At 36.6% G+C, this 20,810-nt stretch overlaps 1 protein-coding gene across 6 annotated transcripts in view; it reads right to left on the minus strand.

Moving 5' to 3' along the window:
* The window catches only part of EPS8 (EGFR pathway substrate 8, signaling adaptor), a 198,121-nt gene that overhangs the window by 27,119 nt on the left and 150,192 nt on the right, over positions 1 to 20,810 (minus strand). For all 6 annotated transcript variants that reach the window (XM_068559812.1, XM_068559813.1, XM_068559811.1 and 3 more), the window contains 7 exons: positions 19,756 to 19,882; positions 17,938 to 18,026; positions 17,487 to 17,561; positions 11,808 to 11,956; positions 8,974 to 9,157; positions 4,180 to 4,313; positions 621 to 720 (listed from right to left, as the gene is read on the minus strand). In XM_068559812.1, the coding sequence (XP_068415913.1) occupies positions 621 to 720; positions 4,180 to 4,313; positions 8,974 to 9,157; positions 11,808 to 11,956; positions 17,487 to 17,561; positions 17,938 to 18,026; positions 19,756 to 19,882 (858 nt within the window). The remainder of the gene's footprint in view (positions 1 to 620; positions 721 to 4,179; positions 4,314 to 8,973; positions 9,158 to 11,807; positions 11,957 to 17,486; positions 17,562 to 17,937; positions 18,027 to 19,755; positions 19,883 to 20,810) is intronic.

Consider the following 20,810-nt stretch of genomic DNA (forward strand, 5'->3'; position numbering starts at 1 on the left):
GGTCCACATTACCTCCCAAGAATGCTTAGCTATTTGCGGTATTTGAAGTACTTAAGATGAGTTACTTGGAAAAGGTCTATTGTCTCCATCCTTAGACTAGAGAGGAAAGGTATAAAAACAGTTTTTTTACTATTGTAACTATGCCATATTATATATTAAAGAAGATGAAGTCTCAGTTATAACTGAAGAAAGAAATTTGAGAGTCATGGTAGATTATTCCCAAAACCATTAGCACTCACTGCTGGTTACATTTGTGCAAGGGTACTAAAATAGAAAGGAGGAAATGTTTTCTCTTATTAAAATATTATGGTGCATCTACGTCTGAAGTGATAACCAGCCTTGATTCCAGAATGAGTAAAGGCCAGAAGAAGGAAGAGGGCAAAGTAAGCCAAGAAATCCAACCCCACCCCCCAAAGAAACAAAACACAGATAAAGCAGCTACCCCGCCTATATAGATATAGGTATCTATAATATGCTGTGTATCCTTGGTAAAACAAAATAACACTGAAGAATAATTTCTTGACCTCAGCATTTCTTTGAGGAAGGTTTAGATATATACCAGAAAAGGAATACAATAAATCCACTTTATTAAGAGTATAAAAGAGGTAAAATTCTATTACCTCTAAAATATCATCCTTTTGAACTGAGAGCTCACTGTTGTTCCTTGCCACAAAGTCATACCTGGATTTGGCATATTTCTTGGGTTGTAGATCATAATTTCTACAAAAAGAAAGAAAAAAGATAATCACTCTGCTAGCTTTTCCTAAAGGCTGAAAGCAGAAGTAAAACACTAAGGCAAGCCAATGCCTACCAGAAACCATTTGGACAAGTTATTTAGATAGCAGTTAATTTTATTATATTTTATAGGATATGAGAATATGAGTACTTAATTTTATTATATTTTGGAGATTTTACCATTAAAATGAACAAACTATGGCTAGAGTAAAAATAAATAATGCAAAATTACAAAGCTAGTTAGTGCTAAGCCAAATCTAGAATGCAAATCTATGAATTCTTTGTCCATTAAATCTAATATCCAAAATACTGGATATTGCTTTGTTAACCAGCATTTCTACCATGAAAGAACCAGGATAATGGTCAATGTTACCATTTTTCATAAAATTAAAGGAGACTAAAGATAATGTCCAAAGTGGTGATTTAAATTATATGTTGATTTCACTAATTCAAGCAATGTCTTCAATTCATTAACCAAATATATATGAAAAGGTTATGACTAAGTGTCAATATTCAGGAAAGCTTTGTCCAGTTATCCAAAATGCAAAGGAACGTATGGATTAAGTACAAGAGCAATAACACTTCTTAGTTAATTTGTTAATTAATTAATTCACTATAAACTTATTTTAAGAGTAAGAATAGGTGTATTTTTTTAAAAAGAAAACTTTATTTAAAAACAAAATACTTCTTTTAATCATTAAATGACCATTAATAGATTTAACAACATAATTTTAAAATACTTTTATATAATATAATAAAACCTGGTATATCAACAATGTAATAATATTATCTTCATTTCAATAATGAAATAATAACTTTAATTATTTTTTAACTAATTTTACTCCCTAATCTTCTCCTCCATTTACATTCCCACATTTCCTCTGTAAGAGAAAAAGCAGGAAGGCGCTAATGATGTTTGGTCATCCTTCCTCTGTCAAGTGGCCATTCTGCTTGCTGCCCACCAAGATCTTCTGGAATACTGAGTCACAGCAGGGCCTGCAGGACAGTTGTGGGCACAGTATATCTTGTCATCATAGGTAATCTGCTACCTCTTGGATAGTAACTCCAGGAGAAGAGAAACAGGAACAAAGGAAAATCATAGCCTGTAAACCATATTGGCAATTTTGGGTATATTAAAAAACTAAGAAAATGTGGAAAAAGTGAAATTATGGCCAAATAATTATTATATATTATTAATAATAATAAATTTTAAACTGTGTTCCATGGACTTCCTACCCCTATCTCTAGTTTTATATGATCACGTTCCATTAAAATTTCATTTGAGGGGGATAAACGTGTTTCAATCACTCCAAAGGTTAGCAAAACAGCAGTAACTTCAGTTTTCTATCTTTCTCTCCTCCCTCATGTTCTTCTGTCCAAATCACTGCTGATACCAGAGAGTTGAATGTACTGTTTAGCAAAGGGAAGAATAACTCTCTGCTACTGTGTATATGAATTCATGGGTTGGTTAAAAGAAAAGCTGACCGTAGTTCTCATTGAAGTCTTTGCTGTCTTGCATGTCTCAGAAGTGACTGCCCAGCATGCACTTACAAAGTGCTTTAGAATTTACAAATATTTATGGTTTATAGTTTCTTGCCCTCTATAGATTAAATGTGGGTATGACACTGACCATAGTTATCAATCTGAAAATCACACTTTGTAATTTTTCAGATGTACCAAAGTTTCTTAAGAGATCTGGAATGTATCACAATGCATGATCTCCATTTCTGATTTGGAGTTATAGATACCCACCAGATACAGAGTAGACACAGAGATGGCAATAATCTGAAACTTCTCTAAAACATGAATTGCTTTTGAATAGCAGTAAACTATAATCCATCAAAGGTGAGGGCGCTAAATTCAATAGGTGGTTTCCCTAAATGACACTGTAATTCCACTGAAGAGTGAATATACTTCATATGGTATTTACTGCATTCCTGGCATGTAATCGAGTTTAAGATGAATAATAATTATTGTAAAAACAAATTCCAAACCTCTGTATTACATATCAGACCAGAACTTTCAGACAGTTTTTGCACTAATTATGACAAATTTTCTTAGCAACATCAATGATCCAGGTGTCTATGAAAACTATCCAGCTCCTATTATAATAGCCTAGGGGAGAAATTGGACCCATAAAGGCAACTGAGATATACAATTTACTCCTTTTAAAAAAATTATTTCTCTGGCTAAATATTGACAGTCTTAAGATCTATATACTTGAATATCCCTTCATGGAATTTCCTTCACTAATCTGAAATAATTTCTAGAATACTGACAGCTAAGACAGAAAAAAAGGAAAAAGAAAGTACTAGGATGAGGAACAAGTTTCTCAAGAAGAATTTCCATGAAATAATTTTTAAACTTCAAAACTGATTTTCACCTGTATCTCCTAAAAATTGAATCTACAATTCAAACTTCTTTCGTATGTTGGCATTTTCAAAATGTATTATTCATTGCCGACTTTTCTTTGTACTGAATTTAATACGTTACTGGTGCCCTTAGAATAATAACTGTATAATTTCCACATCATTTTACTTAAGTATTACCTCTGTTATCATTCCTGACAAAAAACCAAAATTTTAAATCCCACCTTCTTTGGATTCTATTAAGAAAAGAATATACTGAAGAGAAATTAAGGGCATGTAACACTCATAGTAAGACAGGCTTTGAGGTAGGAAAGTACCTCAAAGTGGGATAGGACAAGCTCTCTACCCCACTTCATCTGAATGATCATTCTCCCATATCCTTGTTATCAATATTTCACCTTTTTTCTTTCTCTTATGTGTATGGCTTGGCCTCTACGTAAACCTCACATGCAGTTTACACTGCAAACAAGATTGAAAAAGTGACCCTATTTCAATTCAATTTATTTCTTCCCCATCTCAATTCTCCATTTTTGCCTATATTGAATTTTTGGAGAGAGAAAAATATGGGAAAATAAATGAAATATAAAACTGGAAAGTGAATATAAAAACTGAAATGGTAAAAATGGCAAATAAGGCATTGATTCCGTCTAAATATTCAGTTTATACTTAGTTTAAACGCTTCTATCTAAAGGAAGGTTTGTTTGTTTTTATTGGGGGAGATAAAGATGGAAATTATTTCCTTTAAAAGTTACAGAGCTGGAAAGATCCTTAGAGACCATCTGGTACAAACTAGAGAGTTTCAAAACAATTCTTCTTCTTAATTCACAGATTCTGACAGAGGCATCTTTTAAAAAATGGAAAGTCATCCAATGGCATTTGCACTAAGTTAGAATTATAGACTGGAGACTTTGCTCATCAAAGCCAGCTCTATAAAGGGACAACTGAAACTTTAACAAACAATTAATAGATGGAAAGCTCAAAGAAGTAGTGAACAGTGCAGACACTAGCACCTCTATTTGCACTAAACCAGAGATAATAATCCACAGCTCTCCAAATGATGCCCATGAAATGTTACCTATCTACATGGCGATGAGGAGTTGGCTTAAAAGCAACAGCGGCTTCCCCTTGGTCCACATGGGGCCCTCTTCCATAAATGTTATTGAATACTGTGTACCCATCAGCTGGAGGATACTCTGATACACTGGAGTGCTGAAAGACAGAGGAGGAAAGATTAAAGAATCACCAATACTATTTGAATGAGCACTGACGTCAGTTAACAAGAACCCTCCACTACACTGTGGTCGGTTTCATTTTCAAGTGATTGACCATTATATGTTAATAAATTATGAAATGAGGGCTTTTGTCAAAGACCTATTTACAATAAGAAAAGTAATTAGTGCAAAGACTAAATCTTAATTCAGGAAATAACCAATGATTTTATTATATAAAAGCAATAAATTCTTTCCTCTGGTATTTCAGTAATAGGTGATTTTGGTATTAGGCAGACTTTAACAGTTTGCATAAAATAAAACTGGTTTAAAAACAGCAACAATAAAACCCTTAACTTTTGCTTTCTATGTTTAAGAAACAGACCTTTACCACCCTAGCCAAGTAAATACTATCACATGAAAATCATCTGAACTCTATGCGTTAAAATTATACCACCCTCTCTCATTATTCTCATTTTTTAAACGTACACGGACACTATTTTTAATTTTTTTTTAATGGCAGCACTATTATCAGATTTACTGTTAAGGAAAACACAGAAGCGCAAAAACACATTGATCCTGACAGTCCAGGATAAGGAAAAAGAAAGTACTTTGTCCAGGATAAGACAAAGCTGGAGTCACTTCTTTTTTCAGTTAACACAACGCAGACATGAGCCTAATGGGCTACCGGGAGGGAGAACCGAAATCTATGGGTCCCATTAAGCAGCATGGCTTTAAAGCTATGGGGCAAAAACAAAGAAACAAACCAGAAAAGTTCATCTACGCATTCTGTATTGTTTCCTTAGGTAAAATGAAGTATGGTGGATGCACAACAGACCCTAAAGCGTTGGAATTCCTTGGCTATTTCAATTGTTTATGGATTCACTGGGACGAAATATTTGAAATTGGGAATGTTTTAGAAAAGTTCTGAATGCACATTTACTGTAGTTGATTCAAATGACAAAGTTGGCAGGAGCAGGGCTGAGTTCATCCACAGGCAGTGTAGGTGAGGTGTCTCCAATGGACTGCTATTGATGTCAAAGTACCCACATTATATTACTCCTGTGGAATATATATCAGGAGACTGCACTTAACATACAAATACAGATAAACAACTTTTACCATTTAAATACCTTAGCTTAAACCAGCAACAAAGTGAAAAGGCAATCTATAGCATGGGAGAAATCATATACCTGATCATATATCTGATAGGAGGTTAATATCCAAAATATATAAAGAACACATACAACTCAATAGCAAAAAGCAAATAATCCAGTTTTGACCACCTAGAGGGGTGGGATGGGGAGGGTGGGGGGGAGGGAGATGCAAGAGGGAGGAGAAATGGGAACATATTGTATGTGTATAACTGATTCACTTTGTTATAAAGCAGAGGCTGACACACCATTGTGGGGCAATTATACTTCAATAAAGATGTTTAAAAAAAAAAAAAAAAAGAAATGGGCAGAGGAAGTAAAAAGACATTTTTCCAAAGACATACAAATGGTCAACAGGTATATGTCAGGGTGCTGAGCATCACTAGTCATCAGGGAAATGCAAATCAAAACCACACTGAGATATCACCTCATACCTGATAATAGCTATTGTCAAAAAGACAAGAGAGAACAAGCATTGACAAGGATGTGGAGAAAAGGGAACCCCTGTGCCCTGTTGGTGCGAATGTAAATTGGTGAAGCCACTATGAAAACAGTATGGAAGTTTCTCAAAAAATTAAAAATAGAACTACCATATGATTCAGCAGTCCCACTACTGGGTATAATACTGAAGAAAATGAAACTAGGATCTCAAAAGAGAATTCTGAACCCCAAGGTTCACTACAGCATTACTCACAATAGCCAAGATATGGAGGCAACCTAAGTGTCCATCACAGATGAGTGGATAAGTAAAATGTGGTATGTATGTATATGCAATGGAGTATTATTCAGCCATGAGAAGGAAGAAAATCCTGCCATTTGTGACAACATGGATACATCTTGAGGACATTATACTAAGTGAAATAAGAAAGACAGAGAAAGACAAACACCACATGATATCACTTATATGTGGAATGTAAAAAAAAGAGTCAAGCTCATAGAAACAGAGAGTAGAAAAGTGGTTGCCAGAGCTGGGGGTGGGGGACAGAGGGAGAGGTTGGTAAAAGCGTACAAACTTTCAGCTATAAATGAATAAGGTCTAAGGATCTAATAAAAATGTGGTGACTATAGTTGATGACACTGTATTATATAATTAAAATTTTCGAAGAGAGTGGAACTTAAATGTTCTCAACAACAACAGATAAACATGTGAGGAGATGGATGTGTTATTTAGCTAGATGGGGGGGGGTGGGGAGTCCTCTCACAGTGTATACATACATCAAATAATTACGATACACACTTTAAATATCTTACATTTTTATTTGTCAATTACACCTCCATAAAGCTGGAATTAAAAAATAAAATAAAGAACAAATAGCTTAATTAATTTAGTTCATCACTTCCCTAGGAGAGACCAGAGGCACTACATGATCAGGCTATTTTTTTGTTGGTGTTAAATGCTGTTATAAAAGGGAGGAGTTGAGGAAACAGAATCACCCACACCTTCCGCCTGGCTCTGAACATAACAGTGAGGTCCGACAGTACGAAGTCACCGGGTCCTGAGAGTGACTGGGAATATCAGAAGGGAGGAGAGAAATGATGACAAGTGACTAACTGATGACTACACAACACTGCTCAGGGCGGCTGCTGCTTCAGAGGAAGGAAAGAAGCTGAGTGCTGCCACCCATATTTGCCATGCCTTGTCACCTATGCCACCAGATCCTGAATCACCCAGGTCTTGTTCTGAATGCACTTATTATAGGTGCAATAAAGTATAATAAAATCTCTCTTCTGGGGATGATTGCATGTTACACATTTTCGAGTCACCATTACTTTGGTCCCTTTTCCAACAAAATCTTAAGGTATAAAATCCCATAGAACTGCTAGCAGGTGCTTTTCAATTCATTTTTTTTCAAACCTCTGAATAAGTGCTTAAGCCATAAAATGGACAATAGTTTACAACAGGAAAATGATAACTCATTACGAGGAAGAATTCTCAATAATTCTTCTTTTCAAGTTACTTATTCTCTGAGAGTAGACAAACTTTTACACTGGAAGCCAGAACACATTACTCTCTCTTTAAATAAACAAATTGAAAAAGAACTCACAAAAGTGCATTTCTGAGGCATACATTATAAAGTGGATATATTTTCTTATTTAAGATATGAGGACTGTAAACTAGAAATTTCTATGATTTGAAAATACTCAGCTGTAACTATAGCAACAGCAAGTGTATCATAATTTCATGTCTGATTACATTTTTTTTCCTCTAGAAAAGTTGCCCTTTACGAGGAAGGAAAATTCATTGTGATGAGGTCTGAACTATAAAATACAGCTAGGGACATATGTCTGCTAACCTGCACCCAGAACTGTGAGGTCACCTTCTTAATCACTCAGTTACAGGGAAGGGCAGTTACAGAATCCACCTGTACCATTATATGCAGCCAGAGGAAAAAACAATTCCAGTAGAAAAAGATTACTTTCAGAGAAGTATATTTGCTTTATTTTTAAAGTTTCAGAATTTAACCAATCTTCTATAACACTATGGCTATTGTCAAAAGAAACGATTTTAAGAAATTTAATTTATATAAATGTTTCTCCCTAAAAGTGAGGATATACTCCAGTTGCCTAATTCATTCCTTGATATATTTGCCACATTGTAAATACCCACAGGGATCGGAGAAGATTAATCTAAGGAATTAAATAAAGGAAATGAACAGGACTTCAAGGAGGACCTAGTCATGAATTTTCTGTTGCTTCTTCAAACTAGACCTCATTCATCTGACTCCTTGGGCTCTGACCATCCTGCTCAGTGTGGTTCAGCTTTAGGTAGTGTTCAATTTTCTTTTCTGTCAGAACAAGAATTGCCATAGAAAAATCATTTTTAAGGAATGTGAAGAGATCATCATACCCAGTTTCAATCCCTCGATTTGCTCCCCCAATAAATCACCATCTAAAGCTTACTAAAGATCATAAAAGATACAATATATTTTATGATCTCCGCAGGATGTAATAGGGTTATAAATCATCATTTGGACCTGGGACTGGAGTCCAGGAGAAGCTTTGGCCTTCTAGCCAGGCTGATAGGACTTCGGGAGGTTTAGAACGAGGCCAAAAAATAAAAGAAGGAAAGAAAGAAATGGGACATTCGGGAAAGAGCTGCTTGGGAGGGGCTTAAAGGTCCTGGGTCCAAGGAACTGTCTTGAGGGTCTGATGATAGGAGAGGAAAATAGAAAGAATAGGCCAAGCAGCAGTGGGGCAATTCCCTGATAAGCAGAGAAAGCACACAGTCCAAAGGACGGGATCACCAGGGCTCAAGAGCACTGATACGACGGACAAGGAGGAGAGCTGGCAGGTTGTGAGGTGTGTTACGGGCTGGCTTTGGGCTTCACAGGGAAACAGAGCAACTGTCACCATGACAAAGAGGTGAGAGGTACCTAGAGCAGCAGGACATCTAGTCACTGATTTGAGAACAGTCTTCAGATCAGTAAAGGGAGAACTCACAATCAGAATTACAAGAGAACGCACAGACTATTGCACTTCCCACAACAGGTGATACTGAAAGACTACCTCTGTGGATAATCTTTCTGTTTCTTGCTTGCGATGCTGTTCTGCTGCGTTTGCCACAGACTCGGTCAGTTGATAGAGATCCGGCTCCACTGATGCTCCCATGAAGTTCAGCATCGGGGGCTCCCAACCACTGCGGAAGCGCGGGACATAGGGTGGGATAAACTGTTCTTTTGGCCACTCTGCTCTGCGGAAGGGCATTAAGACATACAAACAGCAAAATTAAGAAACACCTCCACGCTCCAAACGATCTTCAGTAAGGCTAGCCACGAAAAAACAAAAACAAATAACAACAGAAACAATTCCCACCTAGTCTGCCCTCTTTCTATCCAAACGGAGAAAGTAAACATGTTTATGCTAGTATTTGATGCTGATAAAATGAAAGGAAGGCTGAATTCTAGTTTATGATCTGCTTTCACTACATTGCCTCAATTCTCCATGAATTCAACCTTTTAACATAAATATACACCTTCGACAATTTGAGAAAGGAATGTGAAGCTAGACGTCTGGTAAGTACTCAGGACATAAGCTTCTCAAAGCATCAAGTAGTTTCTGATCCTCATCTTTCCCTTCACTCCCCTCCCGTCATCGTGAAGCTTCCTGATACGAGATGTATTCTTCAAAAGACAAACAGCAGACAATATTCTTAAGGCTCATGATCTTTTAAGTTATGAAGTCTCCTAAAATGAAGCACATCACTGATTTTATAAATTAAATGGATCAGCTAGGTTTTCATCAGTAAAATCAAGTTAGTACTAATCTGTAATATAATCATGACCCATTCATCACTTAGTAACTCTGAGACTTATTCCTATAAGCTCCTAATCACTCAGGAACCACAAAAAATAACTCGGAGAGACATTATTAAATTCTGCTAAAATATGTTGTTTTATCTTTCACACATGATTTAATTCTTCAGGTTATACTTCTAGTGTGATGAAATGATTCAGGTTATTATGTTCCTTTATGATTCTTTTTTATCTTTATGAGTTTTTAAGTCGGTATATTCATTTCCTAATACTCTAAATGATCAGGATCTGAAATGACCATTGTCTCATGTCAAGGGCTAACAATATGAATTCCTTTTGATGTAGCTTTCCTAATAGTCGTTAATTTTCTCATTTTGAGGTAGGACCCAAGACAAAGAAATTAAAAATCCTGAACTATTTTAGTACTATGAGATCTGATAAATTTAATAGAGTTCATGGAAAAAAGTGAAAAGATCCCTACCTAGGCTTACCATAAAATCATAACCTACATAAATCTAATAGATTTAAGAAATCTATTTAACCAGTTTTTACATAGTAAGATATATAAATATGATACAATATGTTATATTAATATATAAATAATATGCAAAAATAAATTTAGATAACATTTTCAATTAAAAAAGCAACAACTGCAGTGCTCTTAAAGAATCTTCTGCTTGGTAAACCACTCCATGTGTAAATCATATTCCAACACAAGCAGTTGCCGAAGTCCAAAATATAAGTGGGAATGGTTTATATATATTTCAATAGAAGAACAGCAGAAAAAAATATGAATTGGTCCGTCACTTTCAGGCTAGCCTAAAAGCATTACGAAGACAAACTTCCAAGTGACCATACTGAATGATTTACTCTAAGTAGTGAGAGAAATAAAAAGACTCAAATAAATGAGGAAAGCAGAAATTATTTAATCACATATAATGAAATGAGAAATATTTTTATAACTTGCTTGGCTCAGCAAACTTGAATCCTGCAATTGTTAGTGATTTCTTTTCCACAGTCACCTTACTGACGAGAGACAATTCTTAAAATTATCCCCTCCTCTTTTCCATTCCCACCACCATGGCTCTAGTCCCAGGGAATGCTGATTGATAAGGAACCTCTACTATTGCATTATCGTCCCAAGGGGCCTCATGCCTCTAGTAACTTTTGTCCATGTCCTTATTAGACTCAATGACCAGACTGATCTTTCGAAGGTCCAGTTGTGTCACACTCCTATTCACAAAGCTATTGGTTCTCTGCAGCCTACAGAACCATACTCCAGCTCCTTAGCATGGCACTGGGAGCCTGAACCCAGCCCTGCTCATCTCTGTACACCTCATTCATCACTATTCCTCTGCCCCCCATTCTCCACAATCCCCCACTACCCAAAGTCTATACTCCGGCTAAACCCACACTCACGCTCCATTCTCTTGACTTTTTGCTTCGTGGCTTCACTTATGCTGCTCTCGCTACTGAGCATGCCCTTTCCCTGCTACGTATTTGTGGAAATCCTACTCATCCTGCTGAAAGGCAGCTGAGCAAAATAATTACGAACATCTACTTCAGGGCCAGGTTGCCTGGATTCAAATCCCAGGTCTGTCGCTTACGAGTTGTGTGGCTTTGGGCAAATTACTTAACCTCTCTTTGCCTCAGTTCCCTCACCTGTAAAATAGCATAAAAATGGAACTTACGTAAAGTGCGTGGAAGAGTGCCTAGCAAACACTATATGTTCACCCTTGTTTATACACATATACCTACTAGTGTTATTATCTGTTGATTTTAAATGCCAGCTCTTCTTTGAAAGCTAACCACCCTCCTCTCTAAACCCTCTTCCTGACGGCTCCATCTTGCCAAGTGACAGCAGTTTATTTATGAGTCACCCCTGGTACTCATCGTATCTTACACTGCACACTTCTATGTTCTCCACTAGACCTCCAGCTTTTTAAGGTTTTAGCCTTTTTCATCTACAGCACCTACTCCTTCATACATAGAAGGTTAAATGAATCTCTCACTAGATTCATGCACTAAACAAAGAACAATACTTAAAGTATTATAGGTATTCAATGCTAGACTCATATATATGTTTACCTGGCTTTCATCCACGAGTCTCCCAATGACACCCACAGCTGCCTCTCATCGACATTGACAGTGTAACTCAAGAAATCGATTGTGTCCTTAGTCAGTAGGGGGCTGAGTACTGAACTGGCTAGTTCAGGACCTCCTGTTGCCTGCACAACCTAAAATGGCAACAAATCATTTTTTAGCAAGAAGATGATGATTATCTGTACATTTTCAAAATGTGTAGATAAAAAAACCCATGATAAAAACAAGCAGTTTTTATATACTCAAATTAAATCTTCATCCAGATCAATCTTTCCAGCCCAATGGTGCCTAATAATCTAAAATGAAAAGTTAATAGTTTAACAACTTTTACAGGATCTATCTATTGGCTTCATATGACTGTACTTTCCCTGGAAAGTACTAATGGCTATCCAGAGAATTCTAAGTCAGGTGGTTTAACGATCGCTGCCTTAAAAAAAATATATGTATTTCTACTGGAAAATCTATTATGTCAAACTTGAAAAATATGGTTCCAGAAATGAGTACTTTAGGGAGAAACAAGGCTCGAGTTAAGTCTACAGCTGTGCCTATAAAGAAATACAAAAATAAAGGGATCCAGAGAGAAAGGTGAGGGAAAGATGAGAACTGGTCCTCTGAATCTATGGTATTTCTTCCCAGAATTTAATTCTAGGAAATCGCCCTGATTTAAAAGAGATAACTTAATGATTAGCAAAAACAAATAAACAGGTGCAACTCTCTGATAAGCAAAATGATGGTAAGTAGATGTCTGAAAGCTGCTCCAATTCTATTACTCAGGGGCTATTTCCTGGTTAAGGAATGGTAATCTCCTAGAGCAGAAACCAGAGCCCTTTTATAAAAATCTCACCTTCCCAGAGATACGGCACAAGAATAAAGGGATTTTTTTTTGAATGGCTCCAGACCAAGAGTCAATTCCTCTCCAGCCATCCAGGTGTGCTGAGCCTGCGATGCTGTTTTATGCCTCTGTGCCTTCGCACATGATGCTTCCCAGCCCCCAGAAGGCCCTTCCTCATCATTATAAATAGAGCTCTCCTCAGGTACCACCTCTTCTGAGAAGCCCTTCTTAACCCCACAGTGTAACTCTGAGGCACCCTGGGCTCCTCAAGCATGCATGTCAGCTACACATGCCATTGTAACTTGGGCCTTATTTTTCAGTTCTCCTCCCTTGAGAACTTGGACCAAAACTTATCTGACTTTGAACTGCAGAAGACACAGGGTTAGAGGAATGAATGAGAATAAGTGAAAGAAAAGATGAAGGATAAAGGAGGTGGGTAGACCCTTATTTGAGAATAAAACCTACCCTGAAAGCCTGGCATAGTGATTTTTTTTTTTTTTTTTAATGTCCAAGCCCTATAAGCTCTAATAAATAGGCAGGAATAACTGACAGGGATAGTAAGGAAGTAAAGAAATATTAAAGATCTTTGGTTTAACAGTGGGAATAGGGAATGGAACAAAGGAAAGTAAATAAAAAGCTATGGGCCATAGTTCCCTCTGAAGAATGTAAGTAAGCACATATGCCTGCGTGTGTGCTGTGGGTATGCTTGCGTGGAGATGCTGAGGATACAGGGAGGGAACGCAACAAGGTTTAAAGCCACTAAATTTTGTCTGACTGGTAGCAGGCCCTGAATTAATGTTCCTTTCCATCTCTCTTGTCCAAATGAAATGTCTGGGACTCCGCAGACAGAACATTAAAAGAAGCAATAGAAGTACTATGTTTGGGAGACCATTAATAAGGAGTCATTTTTGAGAAAAGAAAATATAAAATAAAGCAATGTTTTCAGATACATAGCCTGATCACAAAGACTAATTTTTGTGTGTTAGGGAAACCAGTCCCACTATTTTATAGTTCTACTCTGTGTAATGTCTAGATATCTACTTATGATCTGTGAAAGACTTGTGAAAGGAATGAGAAGAGGTGGCAAAAACTGCTTTATAAACAATACTTCCTAACACTCAAACTAAGTATCAAATGTGTTGAAGAATAAAGAATAAAAATTTTGTTAATGAGCTAGCATCACTTTCTTTGCGTATGGATGGCCTTGATCTAATTTTTAAAAGAGCTAAAAAAGCAACAATTCTTCAACAATAACTAAACAAGTAGAAATCGGATACTCTATTTATAGCAACAGCATACGGAAGCATTCATAAATTATTGATGTAGGCTCGGACTTTCACCTTCCAATTGCTTATCACCCAGTTCTGACATTCATGCTGATAAGGTTACGTATTTTCCTATGTTTGTAAGCAATATTCATTTCATATTCTACTTCAGGTCTTGTCTAGTTACCATTGGGGAAAGAAGGATGAGATTTATCCCTTTTTGTTACTTGGATCCTTTGTCTCATTTTTTTCTGATAATCAAGCAAAATCTATGAGAAATGCTTCAATTTGTTCCATTTTTTATAAAGATTAAAGAACTCAATGACCATGGTCTTCATATGCTCTAAATCAAATCAGTGAAATTTATCTGCTTCACAGTTACCATTCTTACCCTTTAACAAAAATCATGGAAATAATCACACTACTAACAATTATCATTACTGCTATTATTATTCTACAAAGCAATCGTTTGCTCTTGTGACAGGATGAACCATTCAAAACCAGTCTACACATCCCTGTCTTGGCCCATCAAATAGGAAACTCTGTCCTCCGAGAAGTATTTAAAAGAAAGAGATTCTGCCTTCTTTCCATTCCTCTCTCACTTGCCCTCTCCACAAAAGGAAGAATGACCTATCAAATTTGTGGTCTTGTGGAACTGTAGAAAAGGGTGATTTGTAGCCCAGTCTCTTTTGGAATCTGTCTGTGTGTAAGGCCAACAGCTGTTCCATCTGCTTTCTGTTGCCGTGCTTTTCCCAAATCCCAGCACTTTTCTTTTTGCACTCAAATGTTATTTCAGCTAATTCTCCCAGCTGTCCTGTGGACAAGATGGTGGTAATATGTTAGCTTGGAAAAACCACTATTAGACCGTTTGCAAATATAAGAAATAGAAAATGGGAAGGGAAGTATATTACTGTACCTATTTCATTAAACGTATAAGAAAAGAGCATACCTGGGTACTGAAAATCTAGAAAATGAAAATGTGTATCTGGGATCCCGGCCTATGAGACAAGTGGTATAACCTTTTGCTGGACAAACTCATGGAAACATCCAGCTCCTTCACGAAAGGAATTGTTCCCAACGCACCATTTTGTTATCTTCAACAATTATACCTTATGTAAAAAAACACATGTGCAAGAAGGGAGTTTTCTGGGAGAAAATCTGTATTATGTACATATCACTAGACCTGGCACATATGGGCCTCCCAAAGACTGACAACTGTCCCCCTAGTATCCATTCTCTTCTTCTCCCTTCTAGAAAGAGAAGCCCCTACATTTTAGATGGACACATAGCCACTCTGGTGGAGACTACATGCCTTTGGTGTTAGGGATGGCCATATGAGGAAGTTCCCGCCAATTGGATAATAGCAGAAATTGTCTAAGTTTGGAGTCACCTCCTTAAAGACAATTCTTTGCCTTTGTACTACTGTTACAGGACATGGAGGTAAGTCAGCTTCCACCATAGAAATGCCTGACAGAGTATCTCAATTCCTCCTCTTGGAAACAGTTTCTTCGTTTGGCTTACAGAATACCTACCATGATATTCCGGTTTTTCTTCTCCTGACTTCCTGCTTCTTCTCACTTTTCTTTGCTGGTTCTTCTCACTCTTCTTTGCTGGTTCTTCTCACTCTCCAATCACTGAAATTACCTAAGGCTCCATCAGCCCTTGTTCTTCTTTATTTAGCATCACTCCCTTGGTGACATCATCCAATTTCTTGGCTTTGCATGCAGAGGATTTATAACTCTAGGCCTGATTTCTCCACTGAACTCCAAATTCATACATTCAATTACCAATGCAAATTTCTCCATCTGGATATAAGTCACTTTTGACATTGTCTGAAGTGAATTCCTTACCTTCTGGCCCAAACCTGTCTTACCCACAGTCTTCCCCATCTCAGTTAATAATTAGTCCATCCTTCCAGTCTTAAGCCAAAACTTTGGAGATATCCTGGACTCTCATACAACATTTCCAACCTACCAGCAAATTGTGTTGCTTCTGTTTAATAACCAGAATGAGGGACTTCCCTGGTGGCACAGTGGTTAAGAATCCACCTGCCAATGCAGGGGACACGGGTTCAATCCCTTGTCCGGGAAGATCCCACATGCTGCGGAGCAACTAAGCCCGTGCACCACAACTACTGAGCCTGCTCTCTAGAGACCGTGAGCCACAACTACCGAGCCCGTGTGCCACAACTACTGAAGCCCACATGCTCTAGGGCCTGTGCTCTGCAACAAGAGAAGCCACTGCAATGAGAAGCCCATGCGCCGCAACAAAGAGTAGCCCCCACTCGCCGCAACTAGAGAAAGTGCGCACACAGCAACGAAGACCCAACGCAGCCAAAAAAAAGAAAAAAATTAAGAAAGTAAATAAATAAAATTAAAAATTAAAAAAAAATAACCAGAATGAAATCTCACCACCTCCAATGTTACCTGGTCCAAACAACATAATCTCCCATCTGGATTATTTCCATAGCCAGCTCAGTCCCTTCTTCCCTCAAATTTCTAAACATTGCAGCCAGAGCAATCCTTTTCTGCTGAAACCCCTCCCAAAGTGTCAAAGGTTTCACAATGACCTATAAAGACCAATAAGATATGTCCTCCTGTTTGCTGACTTCATCTCCCTCTAGTTGAGATCTCCCCCCTCATTCTATTCAAGTCACTGTACCTATTTCTTCCAAGAACATGACTTGTATGTTACCATCTCAGTGCATCTACATTAGCTGTTCTCTGTCTGGAATTCTCTTCCTTCAGAAACCCACATGACTCATTCCTCACTTCATTTACTCAAATGATACCTTCTCAGTAAGTCGTTCCCTTAACCAACCCTATTCAAAAAGTGTAATACTCCACAACACACACACACACACACACACACACACACACACACACACGGCACTCCCTGTTCTCCTTCCCTGCTGTATTTTTCCACATAGCATTTATTTTGGGTGAATTATTTATATATTATTTAGGTTATTGACTGCCCCTCCACACTACAACATAAGTCCCGATAAGAATTTATGTGCTTTGTTCCTGATGAGCTACTAATAATGCCAAGCACATAGCAGCCTCTCAGTTAATATTTGTTGAACAAATGAATGAATGAACAAGTGATTGAATCAGAGATAGCTCAGGAGATGGAGGAACACCTCACTGAAAGAAATCTGGATCTCTGAGTAACTTCATGGAGCAAAGACATCCATCCAGCATTGGACTCCTCACACCTAGCTTATTTTGTGAGAAGGAGAAAATTTTCTATATTGTTCAAGCCATTTATATTACATACTAGTATATACTGAAACACTAGTGTCCAATAAATGTTTATTTCTTTTCATTTCCCTAGCTCTATCAGAGACATCAGTTTCCTCAGCTATAAAATAAGGTGTTTGGACTAGATGATTTCTAAGGTTCTTTTAAACTCTCAAATTTCACATCCTCAGTGTTCACAGTAGATGAAAAAAGAAATAGTACCCATGCAAGGCAATGAAGAAAAACTGTCTAGATAATCTAGACAGACACGTGGGGTTGAAAAGATGCTAAGAATAATTACTTTCTTAAATTAACAAAATCTTACCATATTTAATGGAGTAAATAAAAAATGAACCAAATCTGCAGCACTAGGATTCTGGATGTGAGACTTCAATTTGGCCTGTAACATTAAAAAATCAGGCAAACCTATTACTACGATGTAATTGAGCCAAAGGCAGACATTCAAAAAGGTTCAACATAGACTCAAAGGAAGAGGTTTTTACTACTAGTTTCCCTTTTTTGTATCTTAATTAGCATGCGTGAGTTAGATTAGGAGAATTTCATTTTAAAAGACTGGAGTCATTCTTTTCTGATTAAATCTCTTAGATATACAGATTTTTGCAATCTGCTCTTCTAATTAAAGGCAAATCAAAACACACATACAAAAAAAATCTATAACAACAATTTAATCTCTTAATTTGATCAGGTACATGCTGGCTAGACTTTGGTCTCTTCCGTTTGTTTCTCTTAATTGTATATAAATAAATTTCACTTACCAGAAGGTTAAATCCATGTTTAAACTTTTGGAAACAGTCAACAAATGAGTCAGGAGGTGGAGGTTTTGCCCTCAGTGTTAAAACGCCCTCTAAAGAAATAAATGGGAGGAGGGGTAGATGAGAGCAAAGTTCCAAGAAAACTTATTCAATGAAAATAATTTAAAAACACATTTATGTTTGTAAAATTTGATGATCACATCAGATATCATGCTACCTAGTTACCCTCCCACATCTCATCGTCTGACTGTAACAAATTAAGGTGATCCAACGTTTGAAATGGATTCCTCTACCCTTAGACACTACCAGATTACTCATCAATTCCATAGATTTATATTGTAGCCCTTCTATGCACCAATCATTGCGCTTATCACCGTGAAGACTATAAAAATGTATAAGTTACAGGCTCTACTCTTAAAGGCCTTAAAATCTATAGGAGACATGAATCAGATAAGTAACAGAGATATGTCAACTGAGAGCTTAAAAAGAGACTACAGATGGGGAAATGTATTCTTAAAGATGTTTCGTGGGGAAAGCAGCTTTTAAGATGGGATTTGAAAAGTTTGTTCCAGGGCAATTTGGTAAGAAAAACATCATGGTTGGATAAAAACAGCGTTAGCAAAAACATGGAAAAAGGAAATTGCATGTACATGAAACAACAAACATAAAAGCAAAGAAACATGAGAATGGAAAAGCAGATCAAGGTTAGATTGTGAATGACCTTGACTGCCAGACCTCAACCGCCAGAGTTTGACTTATATCAATAGAACATGGGATTAACATGCTTTCCAGCAGAAGAATGAAGTGACCGCCTTCGAGCTTTAGGAAGACTGTCCTCACAGAATGGAAGACTAAAGCCTTGAGGGTTGCTTAGAAAGCTGGGTAAAAAATGAGGCAGCTTGAAGCAGTGCTAGTTATGAAAATGAAAAGGGAAAAAACTGGGTACAAGGGACCGAAAAAATAAAATCAATGTTGGTTATAAGCTAGAGAATGGACTCATAAAAAAAATCTATGGCTTTGAATCTGGATGACCAAGAAGATAGTGTACAGTACAAGAGGAGTAAGTGGTTTGAGACATCAGAAAGCAGTAATACTTGATTTCAGAACGTATGGAGGTGAGGTATATCCACATACATCCATCTAGAAAACAAGTCTACAGGTCATATGCTTATGATATAGACAGAGCTAGAGAAAGATTTGGAAGTCATGTGAAATAAAAGGAATATTTATTTACTATTCCCTTATGTATTTCAATCTATACCATTTTGTTCCATAATTATAATTTTATACATTTTGAGGTCATTTTAAATAGCTGAACCACAGCATGCTTAAAAACTGCTTGTAGGTGACCCGAATGTACTGTTTCATGTTTTGTGATAAGAAATTAAAATCCACTGACATTTTAAACTATTTTAATGAGAAAAGTCAATCCTTTTATTTAACAAAATAATGAGGTTCTATATTTACAATTAAATAAATTCAAATATGGGAAGAATGGTGCTATGACTTTCTTTAACAGACATTACTTTTATAATGACTAATGAAAACTACAGACAGATGGTCACTACTGAATCTCAGAGTCTCTGTAATTTAGGTAAAGTGTCCTAGAGTCTTTCTTTACTGTGGCCGACTTGGGACCAAATGGACTCTTCCTCAGGCTCATCTTAATCTCTGCCTACATCACTGGCGCTATCTCAAAACCAGAAAAGGGACCTTGGTCCCTGGTCAACGGAGTCTTATTGAACAGCTCAGAAGGGCAGAAACTCTGCCTAGCACTGGCATTCTGAATGGTCTTTACAAGGTTAAGAAAATCCAACTTACCTCCTGGTCCTTTCTTTTTACCTTTCTTAGCTTTCTTCCTTTTAGAAAGCTCAGAAAATGCTTCAGCTGCTTTTTGGAGTTTTGTGATAAAAAATTCAATGTCATCCAAAATGTGGTTTAAGATTTGCTGGAATTAGAAATTACAGAATAAAATATAAAACAAGGGAAAACTATTTTTGCCTTAGCTGTACACTGTGAAGGAAAATCAGAAAGTTAAAAAAAAAAAGAAAGAAAGAAAGAAAAGAAAAAGGAACACCTCCCGCATGCAAATTTCAAGTTTATCACTAATTCTAAGAAAAAGTTTTGAACTAAATATACCTGTGGCTAAAGTCTAACGTTTACATTTTTTTAGCTTAATTTTGTTCTATTTTCAATACCATAAAGAAAGCATTCACAATATCTATTCAGATTATTACTTATTTTCAATTACTCTGATTTTTTCACTGTGCTCGCCCACATAAAGTTAGGGGAAAAATTTCCAGGAAACAGTTTGTTAGAACAGCACTGATCATTTCTGTTTTTCTAATAAATTTTCCAGTAAAGCACTGACAATGTTATTTCATGGAATTAAAGGGCTATAGAGTGTTATGATAACCTAATAAACACATAGATAATCTGCAATAATAGGCATTAATAAGCATTTCTTCTGGGTAAAACAGAATTAATGATGCACTATGCTTTCAGAGATCATGAGATCAACTTTGATTATACTATATTGTATATTATATTATACATATTATATTATACATACTATAGTCTTACTAGGCTTTCTCTTTTATGTGTGAAACTTGACATTCTTTTAACTAAAGAGTAAAAACTGAGATTAAATAAGCTTTTAAGTGTTAAATAAAGTTTTAAGTATTAACAAGTAATACTGTGATGTAAAAATTAAATTCCAAACTTCAAATTCCTCTAAATATTTGTTTCCAAATAAGCTGAGAACATAAGTAGAGTATAAAAAGTAATTATGCTGATGTCATATTTTATGATTATGTCACAGGACATTGTCATTCTGCAAGGAAATTACTATGGAGAAATAAAAATAAATATAGCCT

The sequence above is a fragment of the Eschrichtius robustus genome, chromosome 13 (assembly GCF_028021215.1).
Source record: "Eschrichtius robustus isolate mEscRob2 chromosome 13, mEscRob2.pri, whole genome shotgun sequence".
Classification (NCBI taxonomy): Eukaryota; Metazoa; Chordata; class Mammalia; order Artiodactyla; family Eschrichtiidae; genus Eschrichtius; species Eschrichtius robustus.